The 12,901-nt window shown below is 45.7% G+C and overlaps 1 protein-coding gene across 8 annotated transcripts in view; it reads left to right on the plus strand.

Annotated features, from left to right (window-relative positions):
• MFHAS1 (multifunctional ROCO family signaling regulator 1) overlaps positions 1 to 12,624 on the plus strand; it is a 100,698-nt gene extending 88,074 nt beyond the window's left edge. For 2 of the 8 annotated variants that reach the window (XM_047090578.1, XM_047090571.1), the window contains exon 3: positions 9,821 to 12,624. Coding sequence is in view for 6 of the 8 variants with exons in the window: in XM_047090571.1 (XP_046946527.1) it covers positions 9,821 to 9,854 (34 nt within the window). In the remaining 2 variants the exon portion in view is untranslated. Of the gene's footprint in view, positions 1 to 2,241; positions 2,395 to 2,430; positions 2,441 to 5,483; positions 5,595 to 8,076; positions 8,191 to 9,820 lie in introns of those variants that run through there. The other 6 variants (XM_047090579.1, XM_047090575.1, XM_047090576.1 and 3 more) reach the window with 5 other exon arrangements.
• The last annotated feature ends 277 nt before the right edge of the window (positions 12,625 to 12,901 follow it).

Raw genomic sequence — 12,901 nt, forward strand, 5'->3', positions numbered from 1 at the left:
AGAAAAGCCTACAGCAAATCCATGGTAGACAATTTTTTTCTGTAGGTCTCTGATTCTCAGCCCTTCATAATCATGGCTGTGCAGATTGCCCCCACCGTCCCCCAAACAGCCTGAAACACAGAGAATGTACACGTGTGAACTTTTAGATAGTTGACTTGGCATTACAGATCGAACTCCTCCTGTTTTGGGTTTTTGTTTAGTTCTTTTTGTAGTGTTAAGAACCACAGGCCACTTTTAAAGTGTGATAAAATCCCTTTCCGCTGCAAATCTTGCAAAGGAGCAGGGCACAGTCTTCTTGGAGATGCTCCGGGAGACAGCAGCGACGTGGCTTGTAGGGCAAAGCATTCATGTGGCAAGCTTGAGTTTTTCTTCCGAGCTGACCCCATAGAATTTTGTTTTCACAGATGAGCTTTTTATAGGGAGGTTCTGCAGTTTGCATCTGAAAATGGTGGCCTGTCCACCTCACCTTGAGAGACTCGTTATGGGGTGGGTTCCACAAGAGCCCCGCGAGGTAGGAGCTCAGGCCTCAGCCCGGAAGTGTCCGTTTGCCTGACTTTCGCGTGTTGTCTGCAGAGCGAGGTGTTCAGTGGGTGCTCATTCCTTAGCGGCTGCAGTAGAAGGGTGCTTTGTCCAAACCAAGTGACTCATTAGAACATCCCTAATTCATCTCTGCTGGAAGATGTCACCAAACACCCACGGGAAACTCTTATCTAATGCTGTGTATTCAGAATGCTATTTTAGCTAACACACACATGGACTAACTCCTCACGCACGGGGCCCGTAGGACATTGGGAAATTGTGAAGCACTTCTTACGATTACATAGTAGCTTCATACTAACCAGAGCACCCCTTGTCCCTGTCTGTTGTATGAATATATCAAACACAAATGTGATTGTTCTTTGGTGGACGTTGGCCCCTTTCTTTCAGAAACACAGTGGGGAGAGGATGAGGGGGGCTTACAGAAGTAGCAGGGGGTGAAGGAAACCGTTGCACTGGCGTAGGTTTTCCTGAGCAAGCACAGACGTTAACCTCTTGTTTCGCCATAGCCGCGTGGCGTTTAATAGGCGAGATAGAGGTAGAAGTTAAAGTATCAGTTTGCACAAGAAACCACAGTGGCAGCCAGCCAGCTTTATCGGTGCTTTCCCATGGGCTTCTCGTTGTGCTGCCACAGAAAGACATTTATACCAGCCTGGAAAAAAAAAAAAAAAACCACTATCACCTCCTCTGTCTCTCACACGTTATTATACTTAAATTGAATAAGCAGCTTTAAGGTCTTGGATAATCAGAGCCGCGTAGCCTCAGACATCTAGTTGCTGGAGAGAATACCTTTAGGGACTGAACTGCTTTTGACCTAGCTATGTGAATAGTTTTATTTCAAAATGGATTTTTTGTTTTGTTTTGTTTTAAAGCCTCATACAATGAACAGCGGGTTTGGAGTGTAAGTCTCAATTCTAAATGAAGGAATATCCATGAAAACAAACAGACGCTCAGGTCCGGCCCTACCCAGTGGAGGTCTGATTTATGTCGATGACTGTGTATTGAAAGCAGGAGATTTGGGGGACTGAGGAGGAAAGCCGTCACAGGTGGTGGTTATTATGTAGTCACAGCTTGGGTCTGAACCTGACGATTAAACTTGGGGGTGCCAACAGGCAGTAGAAATTAGGAGTCTGGACCACTGCACTGGCTTTGCAACTCTAGGCCAGTTAACTTTTTAGCAAGGCATAGTAGAGTGATTTTTTACTTCTCTATCATCCCATTAAAATGCAGGTGGGTGGTTGAGATCCATCTTTCTTAATCGGGCATATGTATGTGAATTTCCAGAGGGAAGGGCCAGGCACTAGACTTTGGAAAAAACGATAGTCCCCCTGATGATTCTAATGTGCGTATGCTGGACTTTATGATCTCTGGGCCCCCCTCCATGACTCTAAGTGTGGGCTCCCCGGCCAGTGGGCTTTTATCTTTGTCTATAGAGCCTGTCTCTGGTCAGCAACCGATTGTCAGCACCAAGGCAAAGCTGACCCGTGTGCTACATGGATCAGTAACTTATTGTTCAAATCAGGAAAGGATTGAGGTTGACAGGAGGGCTCTTAATAATTATTCCAGGACAGCAGGCCAGCCAGTAAACTCTTCAAGGCGTACAAGAATTATCACCCTACTCCTATGTCATTGATCTAGATCTCATGGTGGTTTTTTGAAAAGACAGTCCAAGCTCTTTAACCAGCTTACTCCTCTCCTTTACAGGTCAAATCAGAGACTTGTCATTTAACTGCCTGCCTTTGACCATGTGTAAAATAATGGTGCTGCCATGCGCTTTATAAAGAAAAACCATCGATGACTGTTATTTAACTGGATCTTCCTTATAAATTCCAAGTTTTTCTATTTCTCATTTAAAAATTTTTCTGTGTTTTATTTCCCTATGGGGAGAGACAGAGAATAAAGAGTAAGTAGTGATTTTTTTTTTAAGACGATTTACTTTCATCCATTGTTTTGGTGACTGGTGGTTGGGGTCCCTACCAGCTTTCCATTGGGAAAAGGTCGCATGAAAGAAATGCCTCTACTGTACCTCTCCCTCCAAGGGGATACTGAGGAGCTGAGTGGCTTCTTGTCTTTGCTGATGATCAGATAGAAATATGAGTCCTCTCCATACTGTGGCTCTTCTGGGCTGATTTTCAAGGATATTTGCTTTTGAGATGAGGTGAAGACTCACCTAGTGACACATTTGCTAGGTCGCTCTGAAAACTTCTGACCTCCTTAAGGATGTGGATTCTGTCTGATACACTTTTTAAATAATTCAGTGATTATTGACATTTATTATGTGGTTCAGAGCCATCACCACTATCGAATTTTAGAACATGTTCATCACTCCTAAAGAAACCTGTGCCCTCTGGTGTCTAATACAACACATATAGTTCCGGGCAGGCAAGAAATTTTTTCGTGCTGCTTTCGGAATGGCTTTGCTGCTTAGTGTGTTGGTATTAAGCAGATTTGTGAGTTTCAAAGAAATTCTCATCACGTGTTATTCTTGGCCTCGTTCAGTCTAAAGGCAGTGAATTGACTAGCACCCCCGCCCCCAATGCCAGCCCCCCATTTATTGGACAGTAGAGAAGTGGGGCTGCTTGCAGGGAGACCTGCCTCCTTCAGACCTTTTTTCTCTCTCTCTTTCTTTTTCTTCCTTCCTTCCTTCCTTCCTTCCTTCCTTCCTTCCTTCAGTATAGGAGGCAATGTTTTAAAACACAAACTTATTTTGTAGAGAAGCTTTGGGTTCACGACAAAATTGAGCAGAAGGTACAGAGAGATCCCACATCCCTCCTGCCCCACTCTGCACAGCTTCCCTCCACCAGAGCGGCACATTTGTGGTACTAGATGGGCCCAAGGTCCCACAGTTTACTTCATCGTCACTCAAGGTCCACAGTTTACTTCCGGGTCCACTCTTGGTGCTGCACGTTCCATGGGTTTCTGTGTCCGCCATTGTAGTATGAAAGGCAGTATTTCCATTGCCCTAAAGGTCCTCTTCCTCCTTCTCTTTATTTATTCCTCAGTCCCCGCCTCCTCCTTAACCCCCGGCAACCGTTGACCTTTTCTCTTCAGCTTCAGTGAAGTATAAGCGACAAATAAAATCGTACGATGGCTAAAGTGTTCATCGTGGTGATGTGATATATGATGCATTGTGAGATCTTCTCACCACCTCGCTAATCACCCCGTCCGCCACTTCCCATCCCTTTCCGCCAGAAATTCTGGTCGGCCGGACTGACCCCTAGGCATTAAAGGGATACTGAGTCTTGGACATTATGAGTCGTTAAAGGCAGAGTCCTACTTTCAGTGGGAACAGAAAGGAGAAAGTAGATTCATTGTTTTATTTTTGAAAACTTTATCTGTGAATTCCTGTCTTTGCCCTGCTGCTCTGTACATTGAGACACTTAAAATTCCAGTTCAGAAGGGAGTGTGAACTTCTTGAAGCGAATGGCAGCTCACTGTTTGCTTTTAATTTTAGGTACCCTGTACGATGTTCCTCTTTCTCATTTCCAAAGAGGTTTAGAGGAACCCAGCCCCCACCAAGTATATACTCAGATAAACTGCTAGATAACCCAGTTTATCTACTGCTTTTCATTAAATAAGTTCTTTTAATGTTTTTTTAAAAAAATTTTTTTAACGTTTATTTATTTTTGAGACAGAGACAGACAGAGCATGAACAGAGGAGGGGCAGAGAGAGAGGGAGACACAGAATCTGAAACAGGCTCCAGGCTCTGAGCTGTCAGCACAGAGCCCGACGCGGGGCTCGAACTCACGGATTGTGAGATCATGACCCGAGCCGAAGTCGGATGCTTAACCGACCAAGCCACCCAGGCGCCCCTAATGTTTATTTATTTTTGAGAGAGAGAGAGAGAGAGAGACAGACAGGACATGAGCAGGGGAGGGGCAGAGAGAGGGGGAGACACAGAATCCCAAGCAGGATCCAGGCTCTGAGCTGTCAGCACAGAGCCCCGCATGGGCTCGAACCCACCAACCGTGAGATCATGACCTGAGCCAAAGTCGGATGCTTAACCAACTGAGCTGCCCAGCCGCCCCTCTACTGATTTTCATTTAAAAGACAGGATCCAATAGGTTAGCATCTAGAAATGTGTTACCTGAAGGCATACTGAAATGCAACCGACATTCTTCCATGTGGTTTCCTAATGGACAGACCCTGGAACATACAGGACATGGGAATATGTCATTTTTATTTCCTGACAGTTGCCGTTTCTCTTGTGGTGGTTCCGTGTCTGTCTGCACTTCATGTGGAATGGTGGCAATGAAAAGGGAAGCAGATTCTGATTTGGGCAGGTCATGTGTTACAGAATTGGAAAATATGGGCCGGTTTGAAAGTTGTCAAGCTAAGCTTTCTCCTTTTCCAGAAAGTGCGACTAATGATAAAAAGGGCCGAGACACTGCATCTCAGAACTACCTCTTACACTTGGGTTATTGTATATATACACGTTTGTAAGTAGTCCCAAGGATACAGTGATTGCTTCGCATGAGAATTTGGCAGTTACATTGTTACCACACAGGGATTTTTAAGACCAATTGAAATAGCCCTTTATAAAAAGTAGCATGAAGACACTGTCGCCTTTATCTCATCAGATAAACGGGCAAAGTAGGTTTAATTACACTCAGGTTCGTTAGTATGGACCTGATAATTTCTTTTTACAAGAGCAACGGAGCAGCACAAACTTGGCTTTAGAACGATGGGGGATTTTTCAGTGACCACAGGATTGTGAAACACGGAGGGTGGGGATGGTATGGTATTTCAGAAGGAAAGGAAGCGGAATGTGGAGGTGGCCTGTGGGGTGTATCATGCTGATTTGTGTTGATTTGCTTTGTTTTTTGTAAGGAGTGAGACCGCTCATTGCCTCGCTCCTTTCACAGGCAAGGGGGAATAGTGTCTTTTGATTATTTAGTGCCCCATCAGCCACACTGATACTAGAATTTGTTCCCTCTCTGCTTAGGTATCTCCATACTTTCTTGGAAAATTAAGTGGAAAAGATAGTGCTTCTTTCCCTTATGTCATCATTTTTACTGTACCCAATCTGTGACTTTAGGAGCACCAAGTTTTAAGGGTAAGTCTCCGGGAAGCAGAGAGGGTTTCTTGAATTAGGGACTTCCTAAGGACTTGAGAGTTTAGGGGAAAACGGGGGTGGGGTGGGCTTTGGCATGAAGAGATCTCTTCATATATAGAGCAGGGCATTTTAAGGTTACAAATCTTTTGCTTATTCAGAATCAAGACAACATTGAGAATTAAGAATCAGGAAACTGCTTGATTCTTTGGCCTAACTTACTATGATATTGCGTATGTTAGTAATCTCAGTTCCTTGCTGGAAGAAAGAAGGCATTTTATTTTTAAGATTACCTTTATTATTTTTATTTTTAGAGACAGAGAAAGAGCATGCATGCGCGAGCAGGGTAGGGGCAGAGGGAGAGAGCGAGAGAATCCTAAGGAGGTTCCAGGCTCTTGGGGAGCCTGATGCGGGGCTCGATCCCATGACCCTGGGATCATCACCTGAACTGAAATCAAGAGTTGGGTGCTCAGCCGCCTCAGCCACCCAGGCGCCCCAAAAAAAGTCGTTTAAAAAAATGTAATATGCACGAATGTAACATCACGAAAAGCTCGAGCGGATGGACACAGCAAATAGCTTCTTAAAAGTAGTGTTTGCCTTTATTTTCTCAAGGCAGTTTGGGCGCTGGAGTTACACCGCCCGAGTGTGAATCTTTGCCATCTGTTGGTGCCGTGGCTGTAGAGCTCTGTCAGAAGCGGATCCCAGAAGCGGTTGTCTTGTGGGGTTGTCATGAGCATTTAGAGAGGCCATTGCTGGGGAGGCCAGGTAGCATCATTCCTTCCACAGAGCAAACAGCGCTCAATAAACTCGGTTGCTGCTTTTTCCACTAGGAATATTAGTGGTGTGCACCATGGGTGGCATATCAAGGTAATCATAAAAAAAAAACTTCAAAAGGCAGATATAGATACTAGAATAAAATGTGCTCACCGACTTGCCTAGCAACATTTACTTATTTAAAAAAAATTTTAATGTTTATTTTTGAGAGAGAGAAAGTGCAAGTGGGGGAGGGGCAGAGAGCGAGGGAGACACAGAATCCGAAGCAGGCTCCAGGCTCCGAGCTGTCCACACAGGGCCCGACGCAGGGCCCGAACCCACGAACGGTGAGATCATGACCTGAGCCGAAGTGGGGCGCTCAACCGACTGAGCCACCCAGGCGCCCCAACATTTAGTTTATTAACTGAGGTGCCTGCCCAGGGAGGGTGCACGTTTGTGCTGGACAGGTGGTGGCAGGGGGGCTGGCCTGCCTTGCCAAGTAACCAGGGAAGATCCGTTTACAAGGCCACCTGGAGTGTCCTGGCCCCGTCCTCAGGGGGGAAAGTGGGGATGAGTGGTATCATTTCTTTCATATTATAATCACAAACGCCTGCAGTGCCAGATGAACAAAACGCCCCAACGCACTGGCTCACTGGCCCCTCACCGCCCTGTAAGTCACACAGGCCAGGGGTCTCTGGACTCCAGACTAGGCCACGTGCGGACAGTCACAGTCACCGAGTGACGCGCCTCGGCCTGAAACCCACTCCATGGCTCCCAGTTCAGTGCTGTGTTCACACAAGCTCTTACTTACGCATTTGTCTTAGAATGTAGTATCGTAACAGAGCCTTGCACATACGGTAAGGCCAACAGATCAGGAAGTGACTGCCACTGAAAAAGACAGCTTAGGACTCACAGGGCCCTAGAGGAGGGTGTATGCTGCGCCATGGGGGGTGGGGGGGGGACGGAAACGAGGCACAGAGAGGGGACTGTGCCCAAGAGTGTGAGTTTGCCGAGGGCGGGTGCTGGCTGGGCTCCACGGGCCTGAGTGGCTCGGGCGGGCCTCGGGGCACAGGGAGGGTCCCTGGTTGCCTGGCACATGGCCCTGGAGTGAGGGGGGCAGATAGAGGGTGGCCCGCAGTGTCGGAGCCTGATAAAGGCGGTGGCTGAGAGGTGTGGGCTCCGGATAGCGGGTGGGTACTGAGAAGCGCGCTCACGTCGGTGTTGTTTAGGGTCTCTAGGAACCTGCTAGTGCGGGGGGAGGGGGGGCCTCCAGGGGCAGCAAGGGCCCGGATGTCGAAGAATCCCAATACAGAAAATAAAAGACCTGATTAATTGATTAATACAACATGGTAGAGCCTCAGTTTCAGCCTGAGCTTCTAAATACCTGGACTGTGTGTGCTGTGTTCCAGGAAGAGCAGGTGCAGAACCCCGAGAGGATTCTGGGTCTGAGCCCCCACGCTGTCCTTTCCCCCAGCGCCCCACGGCAGCTCCCTTGGGTGTCCCGCGGGCTCTAGGCTTCACTGGTGTGAGTTACTGTCTTGTCCCTCAACGCTCCTCGTCGGTCTGCTTCCCGCCTCGGGGAGTGGCGTTGCTTCGCTCCCGTCCGCCGAGCCAGGGGCTGCGGCTGCAGACACACAGCCTTCCCGAGACCTGTTCTCCCATCTTATCAGTGTATCTTGACACGAGTAAATTTGGCCACACAACCGTCTCTTTGGCCCTTCCTTTCCTCTAGATGCACCTGTCCCTGCCAAGATACCTGTGACTGAGTCTCAACTGGCCTCCGTCCCTCTAATGTCTTTTTTTTTCCCCTACGAACCAATATTATCTTTCAACGTCGGACCCTCGCCACTTCTGTGTTTAAAAGCCACAAGTGGGGGCGCCTGGGTGGTGCAGTCGGTTAAGCGTCCGACTTCAGCCAGGTCACGATCTCGCGGTCTGTGAGTTCGAGCCCCGTGTCGGGCTCTGGGCTGATGGCTCAGAGCCTGGAGCCTGTTTCCGATTCTGTGTCTCCCTCTCTCTCTGCCCCTCCCCCGTTCATGCTCTGTCTCTCTCTGTCCCAAAAATAAATAAACGTTGAAAAAAAAAATAAAAAAATAAAAGCCACAAGTGGCTTCCTGGTGATTATAGGCTCTGGGTGCCCTTGCTTCGACATCCTTGTGCTTCTGTCTTACATGTGGCTCAGGGGAACAGACAGCCAGACACAACTGTCTGCATTTCCGAAGGCTTGTTGGGTTCCGTGAGGAAGACATTTTCATCCCTCTCACAAACCCAGAACTCGAACCACCGAAGTTAACTGTGGGGTGGAGATGGGAGTTTTCACACTGCCATCCTCTTTACGTTAGATTTATTTTCTTATTACTCGAATTTGAGGCAGTTGTCAAAACTTTCTCTACTGGGAAGTTTGCTATATATTAGGCCTTCAAAAAGTCTTCGTGGCTGATGCCGTAGAAACATGAAGCTATCCCCAGGGCTCCGAACATCCCAACCTGGCTTTTAGTGTCAAGCACGCTGTGGAGTCAAGTAACCCTTGCTAAAGGCTGGCTCTCTCGCACCCTGGTGTGTTCCCTCCAGAAGTTATTTAACCTCTGGGAACCTTCGTTTCCTTCTTGGTGAATGTAGAGTAGGATGGAGCTTACCCCATAGCCGTGTTATGAGTTGAGGATTAATCCAGTAATGCACTGCAGTGAGTGGGTGTAATTCCTGATGTGTAGTAAGTTGTTAGTAAATGGAAGGTGCGTTTTTTTGGTAATGTTACTAATATTTTACAAAGTTTCTGTGAAATCAAGCACCATTGAGAGATGGGGGGTGGGATGGAGGGACTGCATGTCATTATAGGAAAGGTGACATAAGGGATGAGGACCTTTGACCTCTTTCTCTCTAATCATTTTGTCTGAATTGAATGCCACTCTGTTTAATTAGGTGGCGATACAGGAGTTTATTTTATATTCATCCAACTCCAGCTTTTAGTTTGACAGCCTTGCCTGCATGTAACATTGCAAGTGAAATCATGCCTTTTAAGGCCAGTTAGACATCCTAAAAGTTCTCTTTTCAGTATATATTCCTATTCCTAGAGGGCTATTTAGCTCGCGCGCGCGCGTGTGTGTGTGTGTGTGTGTGTCCTAAAAGGACTCAGTGCTGTGGTTAGTGTTTGGGGTTCTTGATTATAAATCTCATTCGGCTGTGAAATTACAATGGCTTAGGTGGTTATTACTAATTCGTATAGTTCCTCATTATGCCTAAACTTAATGTCACAACCAGAAGTGTCCGACCAGCTTTCTAGTGAAAAGACGCTTTTCTTTGTAGGATCCTTAGTTGCCTGACACTCACATTTTTATAAGGAATTCTAGAAGTAAAAATTAAAATTGGTGCAAAAAAAAAACCCAATTCATAGTTTTGCTTCCTGTTCTTAGAATTGAGAATATCCTTCTCTGTCACCTTTTGTCATGTCTGTGCTTTCTTCTCCTCTACCCGTATAGGAAGAACGTTGGTGAAAAGCACAGAAACCAATGACTTCTATGGCTATGGAATTTCCGTGGAGAAAAGAGAGCATCAGAACTCACCTGGACCATCATTCGTACCCGGCAAACCCTCCACACTCCCACGCACGTTCCGTGAACTTGAGTAATAACTGTCCAGGGTGCTTGCAGAGGAGGGAGCGCACCTGGCCTGTAGATGAGGTGGGGGAGGGGCGGGGGAGGATGGGGGTGGGGGGGGGGAAGAACATGGAGCAAATGTTTTACAACCTGAACCTCAGAACTGTGATCCTCCAAGGAGAGCGCTACTTGAAGAAAAGATAAAAAAAAGTCGAATGGCTTCTCAGGGATTTTGTTTTCTGTGCACATATAAGCCATAGTTGCAGTACAGGTGGCCGTGTTTTGAGCACTCAGATTTCAGTTCTGTTAAATGTGAAAGAAGGATCGACTGACCGTTCATTGCTGTTCCGTAACTAGTGTAAAATATGTATATGTTTATCTTTATTTTTATAATATGCAAATACATTTAAATTTATACAGTTCGAAGCTTCTAGCGTTAGTTAACACTGGGTGCAATATTTCTGCATGAGGACTGTGCCAAGATGGGGCTGGTTTCTTATTTTAGCAAAAGGCCTTTCTGTTCATTCTTTCATCTTTAGTCCTTCTGAGATTTTAAAAAACCCATCTGTCTGCCCATGGATTAAGTGCTGGTTCGCAGAGGTTGTGATAATCAGCAAGAACCTTACCTGTATTTCAGGCAGTGTCTCCTCCCCTTCTTTTAAATAAAGGTCCCTGTCTGCAAGCCTGTTCCTTGGGCAGGCTGGTGGGATTCTTGTTTCTCTTTGCCCACATTTCCAGTGGTGCTGGGCAGAATGTTCCTTGCTCCCAGCTTCCTGTTGACATTACATTCTCACTAGATGATATGCTAATGGATTCTTCAGGGGCAGAGGACAGAGGGGTCATGGAAGCCTGGTGGTAGGATTCTTCAGGGGAGGGGGACAGAGGGGTCAAGGAGTCCATGGAAAATCTGAGTCTTTCAATAGCTTAAGATAATCAGGAGTCAGTTGTGAATGGTGCAAAGAGCTTTGCTAATGAGTACTTCTCTCTCTCTCTCTCTCTCTAGAACAGAGTCTGTGAAATTTAGCAGAGCACTTAGAAAGCCCTTCACATCTGGCGGTCAGACCTTGAGATAGTGAGCTCCCTAACTGGAGAGCATAGTCCCGCATTGGTTATTTATAAATACAGAGCCTCTGATTGGATGGTCTGCTGCCAAGAACTAGTAAAACCATTGTTTTAAAATCTCCACCAAGTAAAACGTGAAAAGCAAAGCAAATTGCTCTCATCTACTCCTAATTGGGGCCAAACAGTATCTGCTGCAATAGTAACACGTTCTTTGAAGAGTATAAAGGACTCTGTTTACAGCTGCCTCCTCTGTGTGTTGATGGAAAAATGTGTAAGACAAACTGTTTTCTCACCAGTGTAAGGCATGAAAAGTGAGTCAGCTGGTATTATTCTTTTACTTCTTTTATAAAGTATTGACTTTTGGAATGCCACTATACAAAGTCTCAACACATTTTTTAAAAGAAACAAGAAAAGCAGCTGCATTGTGAAAAATCTTAAGTTGAGTTTTGTAGATTTTGTGCCCCAGGAGTTGACTTTACTAACTCCAGAACCTCAGTGAAACGAGTATGATTTGTCATGATCATAAAATCAAATGGGATCAGACGATTTCTTCATTTTTTGATACTTGAATACGACACCTCAATCTTGAGATTTCGTTTTCTTTTAGAACACAGTCACGAGATTACCTGCTTAATCCTTTGGTCACAGTTCTCTGTGTGCGTGCGTGCGTGTGTGTAAACTGAATGGTAACATTTAATTGCTTTATGGACCATTGAATTGTTGGGCATAGGAGTTTTGTAATTGGCACGAGACAGTTCCTAAACTGTCAAATTAACTGACTTTGACCAGTCTTTTTTTGCAAGGACACTTAAGGATGTGACTTCGGGCTAACTCCCCAGGGGACCATATTAAGTGAAAAAAAAAAAAATGCTCCTTTGGGTGACATACCCTGCAAGGTGTTTATCATAATTATGAACATAAATGCCCACATTCTTAATATCTGCTATTTTTTGACAAGTGATGTTTTGTGCTGTCATCTGAACCCTAGAGAAGCAGTGTAAGAAGAAATCTTGGTGTCACATGTGTTTCGGCAAAAAGGTCGTCATGATTGAGGGTCATGTGACCAAAAGAAGCTCCAGAAAAGCTTAAGAACTTGCTTCAGGGTGGGGGGGGAGGGTTGGAGATACAGAAAACACTCTGCTCTACTGGAATTTTCAGTGTCTGTGCAGGAAATTCCGTTTTCTCTTTCCATACCTGGGAAGGCTCGGCCAGCCGAGGTGGACGGGCAGTTCACAAAGCACAAGGGGGAGTCTTTCCAGACCAAGTAGCCCTCGCCTGGCAAACATACGCCCTTCAAGTCTGTTATGGTTTCTATTCTTGCAACCAATGGTATCAAAACCGCTTCCTGGAATTGTAAAAGTGCTGCCAGAATAAATGTTTTTCCCCCTTCCAAGAAAAAAAATGACAGTGCTCATATTTGACATTTGTGCGTTGGACTCTTTTGAATGAATAAAAAGGAAAGGGTTTGGTATAACTCCTGATGGGGTGTGTGTTCTTTTTCATGCCACAGTTTGTAAATTGTCATTGTGGTTTCCCACTTAATTGTCGTGACTGGGCAGAAATTAAAAAAAAAAAAAATTGAAGAAAGTTCAATAAAAATACAAAGAAATGGTTAAGCAATTATATTTCCGGAGTTTAGTTATTTTTGTTTTTGATTTCTTTACTTTCAATTATAGAAATACGATTCGTAGTTTTAGTTCGTAGGTCACTTCTGAGCTGTGGGAGATGGATGATGCCAGCCCGGTGGGGGGGTGTGGAGACCCCACAAGGAAGACTGAAGGGTCCCTGGTTAAAACCCTGCCTCTCTTCAGACTAGAGATTCAATTCTTGAATATCAGCTCTCACTTCAATCAGACCCTTTTTCAGTGATCTGCGATACTCTTAAACTTCTGAGTCTGTGAC

Source organism: Lynx rufus, unplaced genomic scaffold (assembly GCF_022079265.1).
Source record: "Lynx rufus isolate CCGP_SWC_20201006 ecotype Redwood Valley unplaced genomic scaffold, mLynRuf1.p SCAF_3, whole genome shotgun sequence".
NCBI classification, from domain to species: Eukaryota; Metazoa; Chordata; class Mammalia; order Carnivora; family Felidae; genus Lynx; species Lynx rufus.